This window comes from Chelonoidis abingdonii, chromosome 6, assembly GCF_003597395.2.
Source record: "Chelonoidis abingdonii isolate Lonesome George chromosome 6, CheloAbing_2.0, whole genome shotgun sequence".
In the NCBI taxonomy this organism is placed as follows: domain Eukaryota; kingdom Metazoa; phylum Chordata; order Testudines; family Testudinidae; genus Chelonoidis; species Chelonoidis abingdonii.
This window is the reverse complement of record NC_133774.1, coordinates 107,003,626-107,029,893: the sequence shown is the minus strand read 5'-3', so window position 1 is coordinate 107,029,893 and position 26,268 is coordinate 107,003,626. Positions and strand designations below refer to the sequence as shown.

Below are 26,268 nucleotides of genomic sequence, written 5' to 3'. Positions count from 1 at the left end.
GAAATTAAACCTGCTTTCTTGGTAGAGACCCTTTGGGAAGACAGTAGGCAGCACTTTCTGTATGCAGAATGAAATAGGCAACACTCCTGAATACACTTGGATGAAGCGGGATAGTCTGGTGCAGGGAGATTTAAAAACAAATCTGTCCCTACCTCTACAATGAGCTGAAGCAGAATCCTAGATCCAAAACCTCATAAACTTTGGGTGGAGAGGGAAAGAGAAGCAGAAGCTTTGAAATCCAGAGCCAAACCCAGAACCAAATGTCCAGATTCAAGACGTCTCTGCTAATTATACACCTATGCTGCTTTATGCTATGCTTCCCATGGAGACATGTTTTTCCTTTGTCTGGCAGAGAGATCTGGAAGCTGGAGAGACCCACATAACTAATTAAGTCTAATATTATGCACTCTGGGGTTTTAAACCTACTGTAAACAGATTTGTTCTGTTTAATATGAATCCCTGAGGTAGCAACATTTTCACTCCTTCTCAGTGCTATGAGATAAAAAGTTGTGGTGCCATGCAGGGCCTGAATGGTCAATATTTAACAAGAGGAACTCTCCTTCCCTTTTGTCCTTTCTCTGTGTTTATTAACCCACATTCTTCATTTAAATACTCATCCAACAGGGACTGTGTTTTCCCACCAAGTTCCCCTCTCAGTCCAATCCCTAACACTACGGCTCCTACATTTAACCTCAGCAGGATGACATTCATGTTGCTAAATTGCACCTTGTTATTTCTTGCTTTTTGATGGTGGTAGCTTGATGTTCAGCAGCTGGTAACCTATTACTCCCATAAAACGTAATAGGTAAAATTACTGCCAGTGCCAAAATAAGTGGCTTGTTTTGTTTAACAGTACCCCTGTGCTAATATTATTAGTTATATTTCAGGGCGCAACAGGCCGGCTCAAAAGCAAAGCCCCCATATTATGGCCCTGAAGAATGTTTATATCCAGACAAAGAAGCAGAAGAAGCTACACTTTATCGTGGGTGGCTATGCCTACCTACTGCCCAAAACCTCTGTTGTCCTCCGATGTCCAGTGAGAAGGTTCCGTAAATCAATGATCACTTGGGAGAAAGACAACAAGCAACTCCTCAGCTCAGTTCACATTACCATTGCACCATACGGGTACATGAAGATCCACCGTTTAAAGCCTTCAGATGCTGGGACGTACACCTGCACAGCAGGGCCAGCCCAGGAACATTTTGTGATTAAACTAATTGGAGGCAACAATAAGCTCATCATCAACCAGCCAGCTGGGATTAGAGAGGAAGAGGGTACAAGGAAGTCCAGTTTGAATGAAGCCTTGCACACTCAGGAGAAGCATCAGAATGGGATTCTCTTCAATAGGAGCAAGGCCGAGAAACGAGGGCATCTGGCTGATCCTAGCAGCCAGTACGATGACATTGTCTCAAGACTTCTGAAGCAGAAAGGCTGGCCTGGGGAAAACCTGGAATCCTGGGAGGCTCAGGAGTCAACAGAGAGAAATGCATCTTCAGAAGAGGAGCAGAGTCAGGAATACAGCCTTCCGTTTACCATGGTCATGGAGCAGAAACGCTTGGATGATATCATAAGGAATTTGTCTCAGCAGCCAGAGGAACTTAAAGATGTCTACAGCAAGCAGTTTGTTGTGCAGCTGGCTGATGACATCTTCAAGAGCCATTTGGAAAATCAAGAATCTGGTTTCATACCCCAGAGGAGAAGAATTGGTTCAGCTATAGCAGAGTTCCCTTTCCGCAAACATGTGTCAGGATTCACCAGTTCCTTGAGAACGTCGTCTGCCGAAGCACACCTGCCTACTTCAGTGGAGGTGGGGAATGGCTCACGCAGGCCCCATCGAAAGCCTGCAATCCTCAGGAAGATTTCTGCAGCTCAGCAGCTTTCAGCCTCTGAAGTTGTCACCCACTTGGGACAGACAGTCGTCTTAGCCAGCGGGACCCTAAGTGTGCTGCTTCACTGTGAGGCTGTTGGGAACCCAAAGCCCACCATTAGCTGGGCTAAAAATGGAGCAGAGGTGCAATACAATGACAGGTAGGAGAAGTACTTTCAGTTCCTTTTCTTTTAGGGCCTGTCTACATTACTAATAGAACCATAATTAGCTTTAGTCTGGTTACACGACACAGATAAGGCCACGCTTATGCGGTGGCAAGCTGGACTTTAAGTCTGTAGCTCGGTACCTGGATTCTGGAGCAGCCTGGTGTTACAGACAGGAGTCTGTGGGACAGTTTCATTTAAATAAAAAAAATCAATTAATTGTGAAAATGAGGCAATCAGCACAGTGCTCTGTATTATTTATTTTGATATTAAATTCACCACATGGGGAGGTGCACGGAGCAATTTTGGGTAGTAGATTAAACACATTTGCTGAATGTTTCTACTAAAATGATTAGCAATGAAATAGTAAAAATGAGATTCTAGGGTACAATTTTCTGGCAAGGAGTGAATTCTGTGGTTGCTGATTAGGGTCCCATCTCAACTATGAATTGGATCGATGTTTGTAACTGCACTTTATCCAGGTTCTCGGATGAGGCTATATTCCTAGAGTTTGTAACCATATCTAAAACTGTTTTAGAAGATGGCTGCAGCATAGTTTGTATCCAAAATCACCAGTTGCGCTATAAGAGTGATTGGAAACAATACGCAGTCCATTGGTAGGGTAACTGTCTTGGTATTGAACATAGTTTCAGTTAACTAGTGTGGCAAACTCAGGACAATTAGCTACCAGGAGAGGAGTAGTAATTAGTCCCAGAAGGCTTAACCATGGAGGAATAAGGTTCAGCTGGAAGAGGGGTTACCAGGGAACTGATTAGTTTCAGCTGGCCCCAATTGCTGGAGACCTTTTTAAACCCTCCCTGGCAGGGAAGCAGGGGGGGAGGAGAGAAGTAGAGTAGCTGCCAGCGAGTAGGGGCAGCTGAATTCTGAAACTCTTCTTGCAAGGCAGATTGCACTCTCCCCAGGAGGAGAGGAAAACAGAGCAAGGGGCTGACTGAGAAGGGATCAGCCAGACCCTGCGCGACTGGGAAGGGCTTTTTGCTTTGCCCAAGCCTGTGTCTCCAAGGCTAAGAATGACTGAGCTAGCAGAGGAGAGGCAGGTACTTTGCCACACTGGGCAACTTAGCAAAGCATGGTCCATGCCAGAGAACCAAACTGAGTTGGCTACTACTGTGTTTGCAAATAGATGTCAGTCATATTTATTCTTAATATGGTAGGATCATGTTTAACAGCTATTTTCAGGCATCATTGCTACAAGCACAATATGATTCTCTATTCCATCAAAGTCTTCTGCTTTGACTAGGTGCATCATGACTGCCAGTATGAGAAATGCATCCAATGAAGTGGGCTGTAGCCCACGAAAGCTTATGCTCAGATAAATTTGTTAGCCTCTTAGTCTCTAAGGCCTGGTCTACACTATGAGTTTATCTCGAATTTAGCAGTGTTAAACCAAATTAACCCTGCACCCGTCCACACAACGAAGTCCTTTACTTCGATATAAAGGGCTCTTACTATCGATATCTGTACTCCTCCCCGACAAGGGGAATAGTGCTGAAATCGGTATTGCCATTTTGAATTAGGGTTAGTGTGGCCGCAATTCGACGGTATTGGCCTCCGGGAGCTATCCCACAGTGCACCATTGTGACTGCTCTGGACAGCAATCTGAACTCGGATGCACTGGCCAGGTAGACAGGAAAAGCCCTGCGAACTTTTGAATTGCATTTCCTATTTGCCCAGCAGGGAGAGCTGATCTGCATAGGTGACTATGCAGTCCCAGAATCAAAAAAAAGCTCCAGCATGGACCATACGGGAGATACTGAATCTGTTCTCTGTGTGGGGAGATGAATCTGTTCTATCAGAACTCCATTCCAAAAGACGAAATGCCAAAACATTTGAAAAAATCTCCAAGGCCATGGTGGACAGAGGCCACAACAGGGGCTCAACACAGTGCTATGTGAAACTTAAGGAGCTGAGCCAAGCGTACCAGAAAGCCAAAGAATTAAATGGACGCTCACGGAGAGAGGGGCGACTGATGACTGTAGCTATCCCACAGTTCCCGCACTCTCTGAAAACCATTTGAATTCTGGACTGAGCTCCCAAAGCCTGAAAGGTCAAAAACATTGTTGCAGGTGGTTCAGGGTATATGTCATCAGCCACTACCCTCACCCCATGAAAGAAAGGGGAAAAAATCATTTCTCGCATTTTTTCATTGTCACCGTATGGCTGCTGGATGCTGCTGGCAGACGCGGTGCTGCAGTGCTACACAGCAGCATCCCTTTGCCTTGCGGATGGCAGAGGTACAGTATGACTGATATCCGTCATCATCATCCCATGGGTGCTCCTGACTGGCCTCGATGAAGTTGGCCAAGGTGCCTGGGTGAAAAAGGAAATGACTCAAGGTCATTCTCTTCTTTAAGTTTTGTCTAACGGAGATTCAGCCCTGCCTGGAATATAATGGCAACTGGAGGCTTCTGCCTCAGGCTGCTCTCCCAGTCAGCAGCACCACGCGGTCGTGCCTACCCCAGCCTACCCCTTGCCACCAGGGCTCACAATCAGATACTTAGACCTCTACATTTTGCTGCAAATAAAAAAATTAAGCTGCCGTTTAGAACTGTCCCCCAACATACGTATCCTGGGACATTTTGTATTACACCAGTGTCAACCAAAGACCCCCACACAAATGGAGATTCAGTCCTGCCTGTGCTTCTATCCTAGTGCTTGTCACAGATTCCTGTTTTCAGCCATAGGCTGAATAAGTGCAGAATGGTGGTTCACTCTACTTCACTGTAAGCCAGTCGCCCTCCCCTCCCCCCTTTGATCTCTGCTTGCAATAAAGTCAGTGTTGTTTCTTTTTCCTGCATTCTTTATTACCTCATCACACAAATGGGAGGATAACTGCCACGGTAGCCCAGAAGGGCTGGGGGAGAAGGGAAGCAACGAGTGGAGTTGTTCCAGAGGCACTCCCTAGAATGGCATGCAGCTCATCATTTCTGCAGAATGTCTGGGGCTCTGACTTGGGGCGGCCGTTTGCCCCTCTGGTTCTTTAGTAGGCTTGACTGATATTCTAGGCAGGACTGACTCTCCATTAGACAAAGCTTAAAGAAGAGAATGACCTGGGGAATCATTCCCATTTTTGTCCCGGCGCCCCCGACCGACCTCATCAAGGCCGGCCAGGAGCACCATGACAGCAGTAGATGGTACAGTATGACCGGTAACCATCTTTGCCAATTTGCAAAGCAGCAGACAGTACAGTAGAGCCGGTAACTGTCTTTGCTAACTTGCAAAAGGCAAGGGGATGCTGCTGTGTAGCGCTGCAGTACCACATCTGTCAGCAGCATCCAGTAGACATACTGTGACAGTGAAAAAAGGCTGAACGGGCTCCGTGGTTGCTGTGCTATGGAGTCTGGCCGGGCAATCCAGGGAAAAGGGTGTGAAATGATTGTCTGCCATTGCTTTCACGGAGGGAGGATTGACTGATGACATTTACCCATAACCAATCGTGACAAATTTTTGGCCCCATCAGGCGTTGGGATCTCAACCCAGAATTCCAATGGGCGGGGGAGACTGCGGGAACTATGGGATAGCTATGGGATAGCTACCTACAGTGTAACGCTCCAGAAGTCGACGCTAGCCTGGGTACGTGGATGCACACCGCCGAATTAACATGCTTAGTGTGGCCCCATGCACTTGACTGTATACAGTCTGTTTCCAAAAAATCAATTTCTATAAAATCGGAATAATCCCATAGTGCAGACATACCCTAAGGTGCCACAAGCACTCCTGTTCTTTTTACTCTTAGAGTGTGGCTTGAGAACAACTGCAGGAAAAATACTGTCTATGGTCCTCCATGTTAATTTGCTAATGGCTGAAATGCTGCAACATCTGCTGAGTCCAGCCTTTATCCTTGATTGCTCCATTGTCCTTCGTAGCACATATTTCTCTGATACATTTCGCATATACAGAACATACACAATTGCTGTTTGCACTGCTTTGTGACAGACTAGTAGCCACAGATTGGGTTGAGCTGCGTTTCTAGCCATCATTAGCCCCTATAGAATTGATATGGGGACAAGTATTTATTTTTCAGGATGTTTTCACTAGACGGGAGTTCAAGTGAAGGGGCAGGTAAAGGAAATAAGATTTGAAAAAGCCACATTTTTTGTTTAACCCTTAGACATTGAAAATGTTGCTAAAATAACTTTGCTGTATGAAAATGCCATATTTCATTGCATGAAGAATGCTGTGTCCTATCTTCTGTTATTTGCTAAATGGAAAGAAACGTGCACCCTCCTATAAACCTTTAGACTGACCCCCTCAAGTACCCCTTTGCAACAAATTTTTGGGAGCACTATGTAAGACTAATACATACTGACCATTATTTACACACACACAAACACACAGCCACTTTATATTCTACTTATGTGCTTGGCTATGTGTTGGTAACATGCTGTTATCCTGTATATACTTGGGATTTTATGGTTTATTCCAAGTAGCATACAAGAGGTGATGGTGTGCTTGGAGGCAGCTACCTTAGCTAATGTAGTACAAGCCAGCTGTTCAAGAATACGCAGCCAGTTCCCTCTGCATAAGTTATAGGAGTGAGATTAAACATCTAAATCTGGTCAGCAGGGTAGGCCTGGGAAATGAGAAGAAAATAGGAGTCTAGTCTCAAGGCTAACGTTAATTTCAAGCACTGTTGCTGTGGAACATCTAGTAAATTCTTCATTTATTAAAGGTGCAGTTTGTCCCTGGTTTAGATATACAGTTAGTTTGCTTGCTCCTTTCTCACTTTCATGGTTGAATCACTTCCAGACTCAGTAGTTTCTATAATTTATTGCCACTTGCAATGTCATTGCCCTTTCAACTGTGCTTTTTCTGATTCTTTTTCTTTTCTCTTTCTGGCAGATAGAATGCTAAGTTTGACAAAAAATGAGAACTATTTTCTTGGTTATGAGAACAAGAATGTATCTCTTGTGGAAACCACATGCAGTCTTAATCAAGACTTGGGCCTATGGTATACATTTGGTTGGACGTAGTCCTGTGAAAACATCTTTTTGGCCCCCCAAAAGTTGCATGCACAGATTTCCATTGCCAGTGTTACATCCTGTTGGAAATCTGCCATCAAGTGATTTTTTCTGTTTGAAACTACTGTGATTTTTGTGGCATGCTTTAAAGGGAATATAGGTTACATAAAGTCCACCTGTGGTTTATGTTGAATATTAGACTCATGAGAAAAATATATATTTATCCCACACCATATAAGAAACCATAATTTAGCAACAGATGGTTTACTGTTTTGTTGGTAAAGAACAAATAGCCTTTGATTTCTAAAATTTAATTTAAATAATATATATTTACTATATTTAGGGTTGCCAACTTTCTATTTTCTCAAAACCGGACACTACAAAACCAAGGCCCCCTGTCTCCCTGTCCAAAGGCTGAACTCATCATAAAGAGAAGAAAGAGGTTGAAAGAGACTGCGTCTCTCCTTCTCCATCCAGCAACAGCTTCGAGGCAAAGAGTTTGCAGGGAGTGATGGGAGTGGGAGTGGAGGGGGGAGCTTCCTGCAGCTGGAAGAGGTTCCCGGAGATGGGGAGTAACCCTTGCAGGGCAAGACAAAGTGTCCCTCACCAGCCTGACCAGGACTAGCACCTGGAATGCTTCCAGCACTGCCCCTCCCTGGCCCTGGGCTCAGCACTCCTGGATTAAAGGGGAGCTATGGGTTGGATTGACCATAAAATTGTGGCAACCGCTCTTTTGGTATCCAGTCAGTACTTCTGACCGGAGACTGTATAGGTCCTCTGAAAACCGGACTTTCCAGTCAAAAACTGGACACCTGGCAGTAGTCTGTATTATGCTTTTCAATTTTTTTCCATTCTACTTGGCTGAAATAGCATCAAATGATATGCTATCATTCTGGGTAGGCTGGCAACAGACTACTTACTGCACATGCTCAAATATATTATCAGGGGCGTGCAGTTATTTGGTGGCCCACAGTACCATTTGGCAGCTGTACTTCAGACAGCCAGGCAGGCAGTGCTCATTTTATCATCCTGCCCCCACTTGATCTTCCCTCCAGACTGGGATGGGAGAAGTTCTAAATGCCAGTGCCCTGATTTTCCAGTGTGCTGAGGACCAATAACTTTGAAGTTAGTGGTAGCTGAGCGACCACAGAACTTTTGAAAATCAGGCCACAGATGAGTTGTGAGGTGCTTCAAAGCAGCATTCCTTTCTTGGCTAAATAGCCACTTTCTAGCTGCCAATCACCTGTGTAAATGCGAACAAAAGTGATGTTTTCCATTAGGAGTGACAAGGCAGCCTGCATGTAGCCAGTAGGTATGCCTGAGTTTCTGCAGTCTGTCCTCTTCATGCTCTGCTGACCACAGAAGGGAGAGGATGTTAATTTGCCAGCCCACCTTCCGGGCAGAAGGGAAGGAGAAAAAGAATGTGGATACTGCTTCCTGCATCAACATTGAAGAGAGAGGCTCTTGACCGTGGTGATTTGGATAGGATTTGTTCCTGTGCTTCTTCAGGAAGTTTCTTGACCAGATGATGTAGTTTCTTTTGGTAACCCTCAGTGGGTTCAGAGGGTAATGGCCTATGTGATATGGGCTCAATTTGAACCAATTTGACTTTCCAATGGAAGCCTTTATAACCCATTATCTAGCCCAACAAGCCACCTAGTCAACCCGAAAGCATACATGATTACTAATATATAGTTCTACTTCTATCTGTATACTGGACAGGCCAAAAAAAAATAAGAGCAGTGGTTGGTTTTTGTATTTGCTCATGCAAACTAAACATACATCGTAAAAAGTTTCAGTGGCTGGACAAATATGTTTGATGGCACTTGCAGGAATTCTGATCCTTGACTTTAAATTGTATTTAAATTAAATACTTTAAATTATAGTATTAAAAGAAGAGTTACCCAGGGTGACACCATCATGTGTTCTGTCTAGCTTCATCCACTATTCAGAGCCAACTCAGTTTCAGAGGAGGAAAATGCAAATTCTGGCGCCTGGGCCTTCTATAAATGATGAAAAGTTAATATAGGCAAAGAAGGAATTCAGATTAGCTATCTTAGAAATCAAGTCTGAGGAATACAGATCTTTGTAAGAGGTTGTGAATTGCTCAATTGCTCTAGCTTCAATAACTTTATAAAAAGTGTCTTGTGCTGGAAATATTCTCTAATTTCCAATGATAGGAACCCTTTGAATACAGGAACCTGAGAATGAGGAGTTTCTATATTAGGCATTTGTTAGATGCCATCTGAACTACAGAATTAGTCAGTATGGCTCAAAATATATTTTCTTGGAGATGATGCAGTGTAGGGCAACCAAGATCAGACAGATTAAAATGTGAAGGGAATTGGGTTATTTTCATAGGGGAAAACAGTTTTTGAAATGACATAGGTTATAAAAAGGATTGTTACATCTGGCAGGTATTTTTTCACAACAGATAAGACACTCAAAACCTAACAATAAAAACAGGAGACTAGGAGTAAATAGCAATCTCAGGGCAGTATGGTTTTATGCAAAGGATAATAATGTTGAAGATGTTTCCAAGGAAAGCAATTGAAGCAAAAAGTGTTAATGAATTCAAGAGAAACTTAGATTTATTTCTGGAGAAGGAGGGGATTGAGAGAAAAAAGCCAGAAGGTCAGATGAAGCAGATTTTATTATTATTATTAAGGCAAGTGTATTGAACTCATTTGGCCTTTTCCTGTTCCCAAAAGGACTTGAGCTGGATCAGCAGCTCCAGTGATGTCAATGGAGCCAGTTTACAACAGCTGAGGATCTAGCCCCTTATGTTTTTGTCTTCACCGCAAAATAGATTGGAAACACCCAGAGTTAATTAACTGTTGTACCAGCACTATAGTAGCATTAAAACCAGCACCAGCTAAATTAAAGAAATGTATTCCTACCCTGATGGTGATGTGGACTTTTTAGAAAAGATTCCTATCTGTTTTGTTTTTTTAAGTGTCTGTGTCAGTCTATCTGTTTATATAAAGCCCTGAATCTATATTTGTGAGGTGAGTGGGTTTGTAACATACACATTTTTAGCTCTCAAAGCCTCATCAAGAGTCAGCTGAAATGCTTAAACCAGTTAAGTCAACCACCATTAAATATAATGGATACAAGGATACCTGTTATGCATCAACATAAAGTGGTTTTCATTTTGACATCAACACAATGCTTAGTACTAAATTGTTTGCTTTGCTGTTGTCTGGATTATTTGATATATACCCGAAAACAAAGTGAAACCATTTCTTTGTTGTTGTTTGAAAGGATGCTACTGCGGGAGGAAATTGCAAAATCTTGTGGGTTTTAAGTCATTTTTATGTGCAAATTGAACCAATAGACCTCTAACTACCAATTTTTTGCATGCACAGCTGTTTGCATATGCAAAAATTGCTGGCATGATCTCACCGACTCTCTGAAGATTTGCCCCTTAAATTCACAACTTTTTTAAGATGTAAAACAATCCTTAAATCTGGAGGAGGAGCGTCTATCAACTATTGTTTTCTTTTGCTACACAAGCATGTCAGCAATTTAAATATGAATAATGTTTTGGTTTGTAAATGACTCTGCATTTCGCTAAGCACTTGCAAGACATGGTTGGCACAAGCTGAATCTTTATTATTGTGATTATTATTTAAAAAATGGGTTTTAAAGGAAATCAGACTCCTCTCAGAGCCTAATAGAATTGAATGGGTGGCCTGAATCTGGTTTGTTTTAGAGAGCTACCACCCATGGTGTTGAGCAGGATCAAATATCCCTAGCCTTGTGGTCCATGAGACAGCAGTTTTCATTCAAGAAAGAAAACTCTCATCAGCTCCGGGTTAGTGGATCAGACTTCGATTGCATGACTTGGATGGGCTTTTTCCTTCCATCTCTCTTCTCATTCCCACTCCCACCCTTGTCTGTGTTAATCACCATCTTGGCTAAGGGTTTTATGCAGAACAGCTGCTGAAAGTTTCTGGTGAATAAAGCAAATTTGTCATTATTTTTGTCATTAGTTAAATCTACAACTGAATGGAAGTAGGTTCTGTATTCCTACCTTAACAGGAAATACCTAGTGCTGCAGTTGAGGACATTTGATATACGCGGTGGTTGAACTCTCAGGGCCCATTTTGATCTCACTTACACAGCATAAATCAGGAGTCAGTGGAGTTACACTGATGTAAAACTAGTTTGAGAGGGTGTAGAACCAAGCTTTAGTGCTCTCCGTTCGTACAAAGTTCCACAGTGTATATCAGGGTGACCTGGAGTCTGTTCCTACCTCTGCCACTGCCTTGCTATGTGGCCTGGGTCAACTCACTTCACCTCTCTGTGCCTAGTGTTGTCAACTCTCACAGTTTTTAATCACAGGTCTCTCAATGTTCACCGTTTTCCTTAAAGACCCAATGTTGAGGGCCCTTTGATTATGAGGGAATCTGTTTTCTTTTCTTTTTTTCTAAAGTAGGTTCTGTTCCCCACTATTTCAGAGAAAAGCTTGACAGTATGACTTCAAAAAGCTCCAAAAAGACAAAATAAGGAGAACCCCAAATGTATTATTTTTAAAACCTCCTGATTTGCAAGCTAAACTTATGAGTTAGGACGTCCAGAATCATAACTTTTGAAGATGTGGCATTGGCGATAGTGATACCTCCATTTCCACTCCCAGTCCCTGTTTATCTTATCTCTTTAGAAGGTAAGCACTTTGAGACAGTGACTGTCTCCAGCTATGATTTTGTACAGTGCCTAGCACAACAGGGTTTCAGTTTCACTTGAGGCATCCAGACGCCACCAAAAAACAAACAACAATAGAGGTTCGTTCCATTTTAAAAGATACTACCCATTTGAGAGAGAGTCCCTACACTTAAAATGGTGAATATTGCTGGAATCTGGAATCGCTCTAAAAACTAAATTAATATTTTAAAGTGCAATTACTGTAGTGGTTTAGCAGTGCCTCAAGCCTTGCAGTTGTCTCCAATTTATATCATTTTTGTGAGAGAGTTTGTAAGAAGCAAAATTTTATGTTAAAATTTGAATGAATAAAAATATGTACCTCCTTATTGTGCAGTGTTGTTAAAAGGTAGGGTAAATCATTTGTAGAAAATCTGGCAATTATTTTAAAATGTGACCTGTAAAAAAGAATGGAAAATATAAAAGGTTTGGAAAGCCTTTGTAGTCATTACCAGTATAGGCCATGAACTGGAGTCCTGCTCTTTGTGTGAATTGATTTACTTAAGTAATGGTAGCATTGAAGATTTCCATGCGAGAGAGTTTAAACAAATTGTATCTTACAATCCAGTTGTGAAAGTACCTTTTTCTGTAAAATCAATTGAATCATTCTCAGGGTTTCAGTTATTTGTGGTATAGGCCATGATCCTGATACTGCTTAAATCAGTGGAGCAGAATCAGACCCATCATTCGCTGTTGATTGGTCTTCAGGATTCACCAGATTCATTGTCCAATACAGACAAATGAACGAGGGCTTTCATACTGAAACCAGTCCAAAAAGTGCAGCTAGCTGCTCTTACATGCTACACCTGCCCCATGCTCCAAGGGATGTCTAGCTAAATCAGCTAGCTAGCCTCTGTTTAGCTAAGGTACTCTACCTGGCCAACAGTACCATAGTATCTGAATACCAAACAATCTTTAATGTGTTTATCCTCACTATTCCCCAGGACATAAAGCAGTGCTATTATCGCCTTTGTACAATGAGGCACAGAGAAGGTAAGTGGCTTGCCCAAGATCACACAGGAAGTCTGTGACAGAGTGGAGACCCCACTTTTCCAAGTCCTGGACTAGTGCCCTCGTCTTTGGACCATTCTGCCTCTTCCATCAGCAACCTGTTGCAGCAGGGTTGAGAGTGAAATTAACCTGCATATAATCACAATCGCCACATAAGATGTTTAGCCTCTGATTTTCATAACTTTATTTCTTTATTTAAAAATCTGCAGGCCCAAAATGTGAGAAACTGTATAGTTTACTCGTCATTCTGTGTCTCTTTAAACATAACTCTTAAATCCTTGCGAAAGTGTTTTCACACTGACTTGCTGAGACCTTCACCTCTGTATTTCTCTGTTGCTCCAGGATACTCCTTCAGCCAGATGACTCTTTGCAGATTCTAGCACCACTGGAAGCTGATGTGGGTTTCTACACCTGCAATGCAACTAATCCTTTGGGATCTGACTCTGTCTCCATTGCAGTCACTTTAGCAGGTAACGGAAAAGTTATATCAATTACACGAACTCTTTCTGCAACTGGTATGTTATTATCAAGTACAGATGAGTTTGCACATTCAGATATTATGTAACTAAAACACAAATTGCAAAATCCTAAAAAAATAATAAAACTCTCCAAAGCTCAACGAAATAATCCCCAAACTCTCTCTCAACCCCCAACAAACAATTTATCCCTGCCTTGCAGAAAAACCGTGGAAAGACAAATAGGCTTTGCAGCGTGGTCTGAAGATCAGCAGGTTCCAGCTACAGCAAAGTGAGACTGGAAATGCATTCCACAGTTCTACAAGTTCCCACACCCAGAGCACACTGCCGCTAGCCCCTCTTCCCCATGTGCATAATTAAACTTGGGGATGGCAGCCTGAGCAGCTTGGACAATCTCAACTACCCTGGGAACACCAGTGGAGACAGGTAGTCTCTGTGGTACTTAGGCTCCAAAACATTTCCTCCTTCCAAATCTCGTGTGACTAAAAACATGGAATCTCTTAAGCCAAAAGTCAAAATGGACAACATAAGTTATTCCCTCTCATGTCTGTATGGAAATAATGTCAATCCGCTTTGTTCCACTGGAAATTGCTCTATTAGCTGGGGTGCCTCAGTGAATGAGCTAAATTTGAGGGAAGATGTATGTCGAGGCTGGACAGATAATATCCAGGATTTTGGACAGCCACAGGCCATGTCCCAAGCTCAAGCTTCAAATTATGTAGAAGCTTTCATTTATAAAATATGTGCATTTTCAGTGCCTATTTCAAATAGTCAGTGGTTGTCTCACCACCCTTGAACAGCGTGCATCCTGTGGGGCTCTAGTTACTGTTGGCTCTATCCTGTAGTCGCTGAGCATTCTAGTTCCAATCCAGCTAAGCACATAAACCATGACTTTAAACCTGGGAATGGTCTTGTTGAATTCAAGGGGACTGTTCAAGTAGATTAAGTTAAGCAAGTGCTTAAGTGCTTCGCTGGGTTGGACCAGAGCACTCGACACTTTTCAGAATCAAGCTCTATGTCCTTTCTAACCTGTTCTCACCAAAGCATGACTGACATTCTTCCACCCACTGAGAAATAAAGATTCATAAAGGATTAACTTTCTGCTTCATATGTATCCAGTAATGGTTCAGTTCCTCAGCAGAGTAAATATTCTTTGTTCATTTAGGAGAACACCAACGCAGCGAGAGGGTGAATGGGGAATGGATGCAAAGGATGGGGAGTAGAAAGGAGGGACAGTCAAAGCTCAGGGGTTATAACAAGACAAAGAGGTCAAGGGGAAGTGGAATGTGTTTATTAAGGGGAGAGAGGGAGGCCGAAGAAAACATATTAGTAAAACTACCAATAAGTAGTTTGAAATTCCGTATCTGACAGTATAGCTCACTCATTTTTCACTGCTGCAGCTCCTCAGTATGTGTCTATGTAAATAATAATATTCAGCGGTGGGTGTGCTGACTAGAGAGGCAGAGGTGCATCATTGGACTTGTGAGTGAGTGTTTCAACGCAGAACACAGGCTGACTCTAGAGCAAGGGAGCACTAGGAGAGACATGGCCTGGGCTGAAAGCAGCTCTTTCATTTAATTAATAAGGTTGGTTGGAAAGACACCTTACGTACCCCATGGAGCAGAAGCAGCTGGAGCTCTTGGGGGGGACAAGGGAAGAGCTAAATCAGACCTAAAATAATATTTTAATTAAACATTTAAAGTTAGCAAAAACAAAGGGCCTCATTTTACTCTTACCTACGCCTGTGTAAATCTGGAGTATCTCTGATGAATTCAGTGGAGTTATGCCACTGTAAAACTGGTGCAAGGCCCTAAATTTTGTATTGATACTATATTATAAAATATTAGACAAAGTTCATGCATAGTGAAATTCTGGAATTACATCAGAGATGAATTTAACATGCAATTTTAAAATGGCATCTTTAGGGAGTTGCATAGTGGTAAAGAGGCTTTACAGTCCTTATAGTCCTGATGGGTGAATTCCTTGTGGGATAATTACTGTATGTGGATTTGGAAGCCTCTACGGTCAAATCAGTTTTCATCCCAGGCAATTTATGGAGACAAATGGATCTCAAGCTATAGTAGTGTCCACACAGACTCTGACATGCATGGGGAATTTTGCGGACCCAGCAGCTCCTTTTAAGGTAATGAATTATCCAAGACTTTGGTCGACTTTCTGAGGTGAATTATTAACTGCAGACTTCCTAGACGTGATCTTAGTGGCCCTGGAGCTCCTCCTGTAAGATGCTGTGCATCTTCATCTTCTGCCAGCACCTTGCAAGATGATCCCCAGTTGTAAGGATGAGATAATGGGCAGTTCTTGAAACAACGCAACAAAACTTTTTGGCACAAAAGAGGTATTTTCCCAAATGCATTGGAGGCCAGAGAGCTTCTTCAGAGGAACTGGGAAATGTGGGGAAAGCTTATCTCATTAAAAATGAACGACTTAGCCTCTCTGATGAATTTAGCATATGCAGAGACAAAGAGAAAATGTGCTTCCATTTTCGGAGTGGTTTGCTACTTTTTATTGGTTGAACAGTTGACAGATTTTTAATCTAATGAACAGATCATGAAACCCCCACTGGGAAAATAAAAGCTGAGTTGCTATTTGAGATCTCTTTACTTCTTTTATGATTTAGTAGTTACATTAAAACATTAGAACTTTGTGAGCATTTCATCAGTGAAGCGAAACATTTGTTGCTGGATATTCCATTCACATGATAGACACGGTAGGTTGATGGATAGATGGATTGATACACTAGCAACTCCATATAAAAAGTGCTTTTAACACTCCTGGAAATACTCTAAATCCACATGGCAGTTTATGGATTTTAATTAGGGGCAATTGAAACAGTTAGAGCAAAATCATCCATCCAACCAAAACAAACTGAACTCTTCTTTTTTCTCTCTCTCTCTTTCTTAACTCCACTCAGGCTTTCAAGGCCAGTTTCCTCCTCTGCTGCCATTGCAGATTTACAGCCAGATTAAGTCATTAGAAATATAGGCACAGGCCTAGGGCCTTGGCCCCTGAAGTTGCATGATGTTGTCACAATCTAAGCTTTTATTTATAAAAACATTTCCAACCCTTATGGTGGTGAAGATGAGTTGGAAAATGTAAGTCAGGTGTAACTGAGGCAATATCATCTGCCTGAGCATGCAGACAACCTAAAAAATTAGCTCTGAGAGGTGTGAAATTTCCATTTTAATGGGTTGTTAACTTTGAACCCCACAGCTCAGTCCCTTACTACCATCGCCCAAGAAGGATGGGTTTTGCTGTTACCATCCTGTCATCGATCTACAGAAGTGTCAACAGGGACCACACAGACACCCCCTCCCTCATCTGTTTGGTTAGGGGAGTTCTCCCTCCACTAAGATGGACCCAGGCCTCCTGAAAACAGAGAGAGGAAGCCCAGCCTCTGTAACATGTGGCAGTAGTGGGCCCCATCAGACAGCCGTTGTATGGGTGGCCACTGCAATCCCCAAGAGGAGTGGGCCAAAATACAGGGCCAAGGCTCCACGTGCTGCTTGTCTAGAGCCCCAGAATCCCTAAACCTGGCACTGACTCATACACCACACCAACCCAAAGTCCCATTTAATGCAGAGACACATGCTGCTGCTTCCCTGCACTCACATCACTGTCATACAGCTCTCACGCCACTACTCTCAAACACACCTATGGCCCCATTCACACCTCAATACACACACTTCCCCTGCTGCCCCAACCCTCATGGTCATGCTGTTGTACCAATCCTCATGCCATCACACTCACCTCCACCACCGGCTGCTCCCATGCCACTCTTACAGTCACATTGCTAGCTGCCATTGCATCTTAGTCCCTGCCGGGCCCAGCTTTCTACCTGCTGGGCTTGCTGCACAGGCTGCTCTTCTCTCTCTTCTGCCAACTGTCCTCTGTTTACATTTAGAGTGCCACCATGCCATACATTACGAGAATGTCACAGAGCAACACGATGCACAACTCCATAGTTAAGCAGAAGAGCAACAGTCAAGGGCTAGAGCTTGTGACTGTCCGTTTTTGGCACATTTACCTCGTTCCCGTGCAGAACTGATGTTGTCTCACTTCTGCTGTTATCAATTATTTTGTGCACCTAAAACGGAGTTTATGAAAAATATGACTGATGTTACAGAAATGGATCACATTGTTGTTCTAAGCCTCCTGCACTGCTAAAGAGCCTGTATCCACCCTTTGGGGGCTTTGTCCTATGTTTGGTCCTTGGCAAATGATACTGTCTGCCTTGCAATATCAGGTGAACAGCTTGCTGCGGCTCCAGTTGCATTGTTGTTTATTGGTTCAGCTGGTTCTCAGATGTATTGGCATGACTTTAATGCTATTCATTCACTGCTTTGTGATTTTTTTAAAGCAACATCAACTATGAAATTTGAGCAACTCCTGCATAATATAGTAAAGCCCAAGAGCAGGTGGCCTGCATCACTCATACTCCAGCATCACATGCTGGCAGGCAGTTGTCCTACATCAGCCATTTGTATTTCTATACCAGGCATATTGTTCACAGTCTTCCCTTTGTGACTACCGTATACTTTGCTTTGTGAACTATGGTGTCTCTTATGTACAGGAAAACCACTGATCAAGGCATCGAGAGCTACACTGATCAACATAAAGTCCTCTGCTGTCACGGTTGACATTGGAAGCACAGTGAAAACAATCCAAGGTGCAAATGTTACCATTAGCTGCCAAGTTGCAGGTGAGAGACAGCTCGGTCCTTATAGCTAGCAGGTAGCAAGTGTGTTTTTAGCAATAGATTTCCTCTGAAGTTCCTTGGCATGTCAGTGTCTGTGCACAGGTGCCATTGTTTCAGATTTTTGGGTTTCAGGCAAAAATTTTCTTTGCTTTCATACTATGGGAGCATTGGAGTTGTCATCCCATGTCAGATCAGTGGTCCATTTACCCAGATATTCTGTCTCCAATAGTGGTCAATAACAACTACTTCAGATGAAAGTGTAAAATCCCCGTAATGGAGAATTGGTGGTCATTCTGGAACTATTCAATATTTTCATTAATGACGTGGATAATGGAGTGGAGAGTATGCTTATAAAATTTGCAGATGACACCATGCTGGGAAGGGTTGCTAGCACTTTGGGGGATGTTTTAGGTAAGATCCTAGGTAAAACTGTCTAGCTATAAGGATAGCTGATCGCTGGAATAGACTTCTAAGGGAGAGGTGGAATCCCCCTTGCTGGAGGTTTTTAAGAACAGTTTAGACAAACACCTGTCAGGGATGGTCTAGATTTACAGGAGGCTGGAACAGATGTTCTTCTGAGATCTTTTCCAGCCCTGCATTTCTGTGATTCTGTGCCAATTTGGGAATTTTACTTGACAGGCAGGTAGTGGCTGGCTTCTATCCTGAAGCATGAGAGCTGACATTCCTTACACATTTTTAATTCTACCTTATGTATAAATGACCTCTTTTATTTTTTTCATTTACATATACAAATGCATGGGTTCCCTGTTGAATTTGTCATTGATTTTAATTATACACTGCAGTTATTCTTGTATATATCCTTGTATAGAAAAATACACGTCCAGAGTAGCAAAGTAAGCAAATGTGCACATAATTTTGTTTCATAAGGCATGCTGTAGAGTACTGTCTCTACTTCATAACAGTTGAGAATAGTGCAATGGGTATTCAGTAAATTGGGGAGAGATAGGACAGTTAAAGGCCCCATTTCTTATGGAAACAGAGAAAACAGGACAATTATGGAGTGTGTCGTTGAAGGAATAAGTGGAAGAGAAACAGCCAATAAGACACTGGAATAATTGTTTAAAGAGGGGACTTTATGATATCAGATACAATAGGCCAGATTCTTTGGACACACTGAGCTGCTCAAAACTACTCTAAATTATGTTGATAAGGTAGGTGAGGTAATATATTTTATTGAATCAACTTTTGTTGGTGAGAAAGACAAGCTTTTGAGATACAAATTGCTCTTTCTCTGGTCTGGGAAAGGGACTCAGAGGGTATGTCTACACTGCAATTAGACACCTGTGGCTGGCCTGTGCCAGCTGACTTGGAGTTGCGGGGCTCAGGCTAAGGGGCTGTTGAATTGTGGCGTAGACTTTTGGGCTCAGACTGTAGCCCAAGCTCTGGGACCCTGGGCATCACGTGGTTCTAGAGCCAAGGCTCTAGTCCGAGCCCAAACATCTACACCGCCATTAAACAGCCCCTTAGCCCGAGCTCTGCAAACCCGAGTCAACTGGCATGGGCCAGCCACAGGTTTTTAAGTGCAGTGTAGACATACCCAGGGTGTCACAGATAAATACAAACAGATAGTTTAACATAAGTAGTTAGCATATATTATAAGGGACCATTCAAGGTGAAGTGGCCTGTTAACACCCTTATAATCAAGAAGACAAAAATGGTGATTTAGTGGGTTAGCTTGTTATAATAAGCCATAAATCCAGGATCTTTATTAAGACCATGGTTTTTGTGACTAGCAAAGTTATGAATTCAAGCTCTCAGGCTCATCTTTTTAAAGCGTTGTGCAGGTTTCCTTTGAGGATGAGGACAGATAGGTCAGATATAGAGTGATCACTAAATGATGCTGACAGTAACAGCCCCCTAAGAAATAGTCTGTCATCCAGGTCTCACTGGAGCACAGGGTGCTTTGGCCATACCCCCTCCAGTCTGTAATATGCTCCCTACACAAGGGAGATCAGAAGTGGTTGGCGCAGAGGTGGTATAACCATGCTGGGACTTCTTTGTGTAAGGGATACCTGAAAATTATTCACAATGCAGAGCAGCTGGAATGGGGGTGGAGGATCTGATCCACTAACACAAAATCCAGTTTTCCAACCTACGCCAAAGTTGGTAGGAAATGTTCATGTTGTGGCCATGGAAGATAAGTTCCAAGTTTGATTGTTTCCTTCCTTTTTGACTAAACTGGAGGAGGAGGGAAATCTGCTTTCTTTGTCAGGAGATTTGTTTTAACCTTGGCTATGGAGAAACAGCATGTCTCTCCACAAGACAGTCTGTGAGAATTTTCCTTCTTCCACCCCACCTTCCAGTCCCCTTCCCAAAATTCCTGACTCTGACGAGTGCATGACACATCTTTACATTGCGTAATCTCTCTTTAAATTAACAAGGTACATGTGGTACTGGTCAGCGGGGACAAAGACAGGCCAAATGGCATGTGGAGTACAACACTCGGATGGGATCCCTGATCATTAATTACTGTCTCTGGGATTAATGAAAGAAAATTACAGTATTACTCTTCCTGGAAGCTCAAGGAGGATTAAACTCAGTAATTCTGCAGCATTCTCGTGCCAAAGTCCCTTGCAATCAGACTGATCTCCAGTGCCTTCTAAGGAAGGTTCTGCTAACTTTCCCAAAGCACCTTCATGGCTACCAGCATTGATGGAATATAAAACGGAGCAGATTAAATACGGACATGTAGATTTCCCTTTCTTGGATGCTGGGCTGTTTGCAGCAGCACCTGGGAAATGCCCTTGATTCAGATGGTGAATACTGTTAAGGAACTGTGGCCAAATTCACCCTTAGTTAACATTGGATTCCAGCAGCATAAACCAAAGGACAAATCTACCCTGGTGGAGATGTTGCCAGGGAGGAGGATGTGGCAGTGCAAAGTTGCCACAGTATCTTCTACTTCTGATGACACATTTCCTGTTTGATCACTGTGGAGAACTTTCCAGCACAGCTGATCATGGAGACTCAAGGCCACAAACGCTCTTCAGCATGGAATACTCAGGAGATGATGGATCTTATTGTTGTGTGGGGACAGGAGTCTGTTAGGCAGAGCTCCAATCCAGCAGAAGAAACGCTGACATATATGCTAAAATCATGCGGGGCATGGGGGAGGAGGGCTGCCACAGGGACACACAGCAATGTCATGAGAAAATAAAGGAAAGCATACCAGAAGACAAGAGAGGCAAACAGTCATTCTGGTTCTGCCCCACAGACATGCCGCTTTTATGAGAAACTGCATGTGATTCTTGGCGACGACCCTGCCACTACCCCAAAACACTCCGTGGATACCTCCCAGGAACCCCAGGCGACCTTGAACAATTCCACTCAGCTACATGCACTGTGGGATATATACCCACAGTTCAGTGCTCCATGCGTCAATGCAAGCCCTGCTAGTGAGGATGCATTCCACCAACACAATGAGCACAGTGGAGACACACGAGATGGACTTGCTTAAATCAGGGGCTCAATGTCAACTGACATAAAATCGATTTAACTTTGTAGTGTAGACATGGCCATAGAAACGAAGTGATTTCTGTCTGCTGCCTTGTCTATAGTGGGAAAAGGCACCACCTTAGAAAACTTGTCAGCAAACTAGCGTGACATGAAATACAATTTTGCCTTTACTGTAGCCAAGGATTATGTTATCTGATTATGGTTTAACACAGCTGCCCTTGTCCAGTCTAAGAAGAAAATCATGTGTGACATTGTGTTGGTTAGAAAAGTATTATAACCCAATGAATTTTCCCAGTGTAGACAAAGTTGATGCAAAATGTAATGTCACAGTTCCCCAGGTGTTATGAGCAACTCTCCAGAACCTCTTGTTCAACGTGCTAGAAGCAAAGGAATGGTTGGAAAGTGCTACTAAATTCATATAGAGTACTTGATCCTACAGCCTGTTATAGACATCGAGGGAAAGGAAACAGAATATTGGCGGTAAGAGGAGAGAATTAGAGGTCAAAATGAGGTTTACAAAGCCAGTGTCAGGAATCTCTAAAGGCAGGAACTTCCCAGAGTTAGTAAAATCTGATTTCTTTTCTCTGTGAATCTCAGGGGTGCACCACAACCAGTAGCACAACAACTGGAGAATTGCTCCAAAAAGCAGCCTCGGAGCTGTTTTCTCCTTTCAACTGAAAGCCTAATTCACCTCATCCTTAGAGCTTTGTGCAGATGGCACTGCTCTGAATTGTCCGTGAAGGAGGGCTTCTAGGGTCGCAACTTGCAGCTCTGGCTCATGCAGAGAAATATTTTTAATGAAAGTCTGCAGGGCAGCAGAAAAGAAATATTAGCTGCAAGGCTTAATTATGACATTTGCTATAGCTGCTGCAGCCAGGAGAGAGAAATAGGGACTGGTTGCTGACAGGTGCTGATAAGCCTGGTTTCTTCAAAAATAAGAGATAATGAAAGGGACCATTACTAGACCCTGGGGAACTGTTTTTATATAGCTCTTTAATTTCTTTTAGGAGGCATAAATGCTGACAAATTCTTTGCTCTGAAATGAATTATAGATGCTTTTAAAAGTAGTTAAAAATTATAGTAGTTTTAAAAAGAGGCGAACTTGCTGCTTGATATACTTTGACTGAGTTACACCAAGGATGAATGTGGCCCAAGGCATGTGCAGCTGTGGGACCTGGTTCTGCTCTCATTTCACCAGGACTCTGCTGTGGGTTTGCCCCACTAGGACTATACGTCATACTGGAGAAACATATTTTAACAAATGGGACTTTGCACCTAGTCTAGAGAGGCCAGGGCATGTTTAAAGACTTGGTAGGTGATGGTGGCCAACCCCAGGATACCCCTGGTACTAAGCCTAAAGAGCTTATCTACACTTGAAGTGCTACCTTATAACAGGAGAACTCATCAGTGTAGGTAATCTATCTCACTGACAGGGTAGCTATGTTGACAAAGAATTCTTCTTCTTGTCCCTGTGGGTGCTCCACTGTAGGTGTATGTGCATTCCTGTGCTTCTGATTGGAGATCTTTGGTAGCAGTGTCCGTTTGGCCCACATGTGATCTCTCCCCTCCTCATGCTCTGCCTCGAGGCTAATTAGCACTGTGCTGGTGAACCACCCTCAGGTCCTTCTCAACCGCCCCTGGCTAGACATGGAGCAATTAGCAGTCTACTCACAGATGCATTACTTCTTTAGAAATTCATTCCTAGCTTGTTTTAGTGTTTTTCTTCTTAATTTCAGGGGGGTTCCTTTGGTTTTTTCTCTGAAACAAAGCTGCTTCTCATGGAGGGAGCTCTTCAGCCTGCAACTGTCCCATGCTCAGAGACTCCCAGGCAACATAAGTCTTCTCCTCAGCATTCTACCTCCAAGACAGGTGAGCCAAGAAAGAAATCCTTGGGCTCCCCACATAAGATTAAAAAGAAAGCTTCAAGCCCTCATAGTGAGCACCAAACCAATGAGAGGAGATCTCCGGCATGTTCTGTCTCTTAAGTACCAACAGCACGGGAGGCATCTAAGCATGTTACCCACGGATTGTGTGGGTCCAGCGAAACAGATACCACTTGTATGCCTAAAGACCCTATAGGAACAGGCACCAAAGCAGCAGTACCACTGGTCAGGGACTGAAGTGGAGACCATACCACTTTCGGGCAGGTGGCATTGATATGGACATTCTCCGTACCGACAGCTGCGAGACAGCAGTCATTGGACTGCTCCATGCGGACAAGATTGCTGGTTCTCTCAGTACTGCTGACTCAATACCAGCAACCACTGATGGTACCAACTACTGCAGCACGACAGGAATTTAGTTTCTCTAAGGACCTCACATTGTCTGAGGTACCAATGTCTCCTCTAATCGGTACTGGATCCCCGGTACTGTGCACATCGCGAGCCCAGGAATCACCACTGGCACCACGTCTTGCATCTCCACTCTCCATATCAGCTTCATTGTTTTCCAGTGAAGCATCAGATAGTGACCAGGAGAAGGTCCTGTCCCGCCACTCTCATCATCGTTCCTCCCAGTATCAACATGGGCCTGCCCAGTCAGACCCTCGGTATGGACAACCCTTGTAGTATGACCAAGCATGGGCTCAACCACCCATGCCTTTTCCACACCTCAACAACCTCACGACTCAGGGCAAATGGTTGGTTTTTTTGCAGACTCTCTCTTTTCCTTGTATTTTATGTTCTTCATTCCTCCAACTCTTCCCTAAGTTTCTTCCTTCTGTGTTTCATTCAAACACAAGAGTTTTCTTTTGGGCTCCTGGCTTCCTCTTTAAGCCTTGGTTGCTCATTATCACCTGCATCAGACTACAACACTGTCCATAAAAGTATTACTATTTCAGAACATCCCAGCACTGGAAAGTAGTTTTTGTTGTAAGATCTCCAAAGTGCTCTGCTGACTTTAACAGAATATGCACATCATATAGCTAAAGGAGCAGCGGAATTAGCACACTGCTTATCACTTATACCAGTCAGCCTTTTGCGTGAGGGATATACTAAGTCCAGTGAAAGGTAGAGGAATAAAGTTGTTGATGTCTGCTATTGAAGAAGAATGGAGAAAAGGGAAGTCTTCAGGGGGCATAAATACTATTAGCAAGTATTGGCTTGCCGGGGTACACACCATCATTCAATGTCCAATCAGCTCAACAAAAGAAAAGTTGACAAAGACAAAAGAATCTTACTTCCAAAGGGGAATTTAAATGGCTTAGGGCCAGATATTCACCTAGTGTAAAGTGATGTAGTTCTGTTGAAACCAAATTAGTGATGCCAACTTTCACCAGCTGAGGATCTGACCCTGAAGACAGCTCTTTCCTTCACATTTATGAAAAGTATTGTATTATGACTTCACGCCGGAGACTTGGTTTCAGTTCCCTTCTCTCAGCCATTCATTTTCTATTATTATTTTCTTTAAACTGCATTCTCTCCTATATTGGACACTATTATTTAGGCTACTTTTCCTCTGGACAACAACGGCATGACAAAACAGAGAGCTAGGGCTGACTGAAATGCTCTTGCACCCCCTTGTGGTGAGGGTTTGGAAGAGTGGCTTTGCACACGTTTGCACCTGCATCTTTATATTTCAGTTTTAGAAGTGTTTACCAGCTTGCTATGACCTTGGTTTCATTACCTGTTTCTGTAGTATAAACCTGTGTAAGCCACTCATGTAAAAAGGATACACGAAAACAAAGTTGCTGCTCATTGAGATCTACATTTCTTCTCATCCTCCCCCATCCAGTTTGCTCTGTGCTACTATAACATTTGGTTGCAATACATTTATGTTTAACTTGGAAGCTTTAGATTAAAGAAGAAAGTAAGAGTGACCTTTCTGTACAGGCGGTCAGAGAAGGCGTTTATAGATGTTCTGGACTCTTTGGCTGTACAAAGTTATCTGTTCTGTAGCAAAGGTAGCTGCAGATTGTACAGTGGCGTTACGGACTAGATCCTGAAATCCTTGGTGGTACTTATTGAAGCAAAACTCTCTTTGACATGAATGAGAGTTTTACCAGAGTAAGAGCTGGGTAAGTCTTTCAGGATTTGGCCCATCTGAACAGATATGCAGTCATCTGCAAAGAAGTTAATTAATGTAAAACAGTGTTGGCAACTGTTGTGATCACAAGTATTACCATATCTGATGTTTTTGTTAAAGTCCCAGCTCCAGAGGTCATGTGATTATGGAAGATCTCAGCTTTCGTTAACAAAAAAAGGCAAATTTCTAGCCTCACAGTTGCAGGTAAAAGTTTGAAAATGTGACCACGTGCACCCAAAAAGCTCAGAAAGCAAAGAGAAAGAGCTCCAAACATTTTTTTAAATCTTTTTTAAAGCCTGACTCATAATTTTTGAATGGTTGGAGTTGGCAGTGCTGGTAACATGAAGATGTGATTCATTGTAAGCAGCCTGAAGTAGTGCAACTACTGTATTAGACTTGAAAGCAGAAATGCCTGTTATAGAATGGATTGTGCCTAAATTTGCGTGGCACTGAAGGCAAGGACCACATGCTGGCAGTCAGCAGGTGGTGCAGGGGGAATGGGAAACAGGCAGAGCATCCTGATGCTTCTGCAGTGGGCAAGCTGTTCTCTTTCAAGCTCTGGCTGCTCAGCACTGTATGGTGCTTACTGGCCCCATGGAACATTGAGAATAAGTTAGTCATTGAGACTTCACGCAGTGCCTGCCTAGTCCCATGTTCATTCTCTGGGTCCTTGTCTTTCTGCTGTGACTGACAACAAAATTCCCAATTGTCTGATGGTTTTCATGATGTGGGCACACTACCACAAGGATTGTATTGAGACCACCAGTTCCTTCCACCTAGGCTACTGAATGGCTGTCCGATGGCAAGGAATTGCCTGCGCTGGGATGGCTTTAAACCATTGATTTAG

General features: G+C 43.0%; 1 protein-coding gene across 4 annotated transcripts in view; it reads left to right on the top strand.

The window, feature by feature from the left end:
- ADAMTSL1 (ADAMTS like 1) overlaps window positions 1-26,268 on the top strand; it is a 684,387-nt gene that overhangs the window by 615,680 nt on the left and 42,439 nt on the right. For all 4 annotated transcript variants that reach the window (XM_075067314.1, XM_075067313.1, XM_075067312.1 and 1 more), the window contains 3 exons: window positions 888-2,028; window positions 13,071-13,198; window positions 17,796-17,924. In XM_075067314.1, the coding sequence (XP_074923415.1) occupies window positions 888-2,028; window positions 13,071-13,198; window positions 17,796-17,924 (1,398 nt within the window). The remainder of the gene's footprint in view (window positions 1-887; window positions 2,029-13,070; window positions 13,199-17,795; window positions 17,925-26,268) is intronic.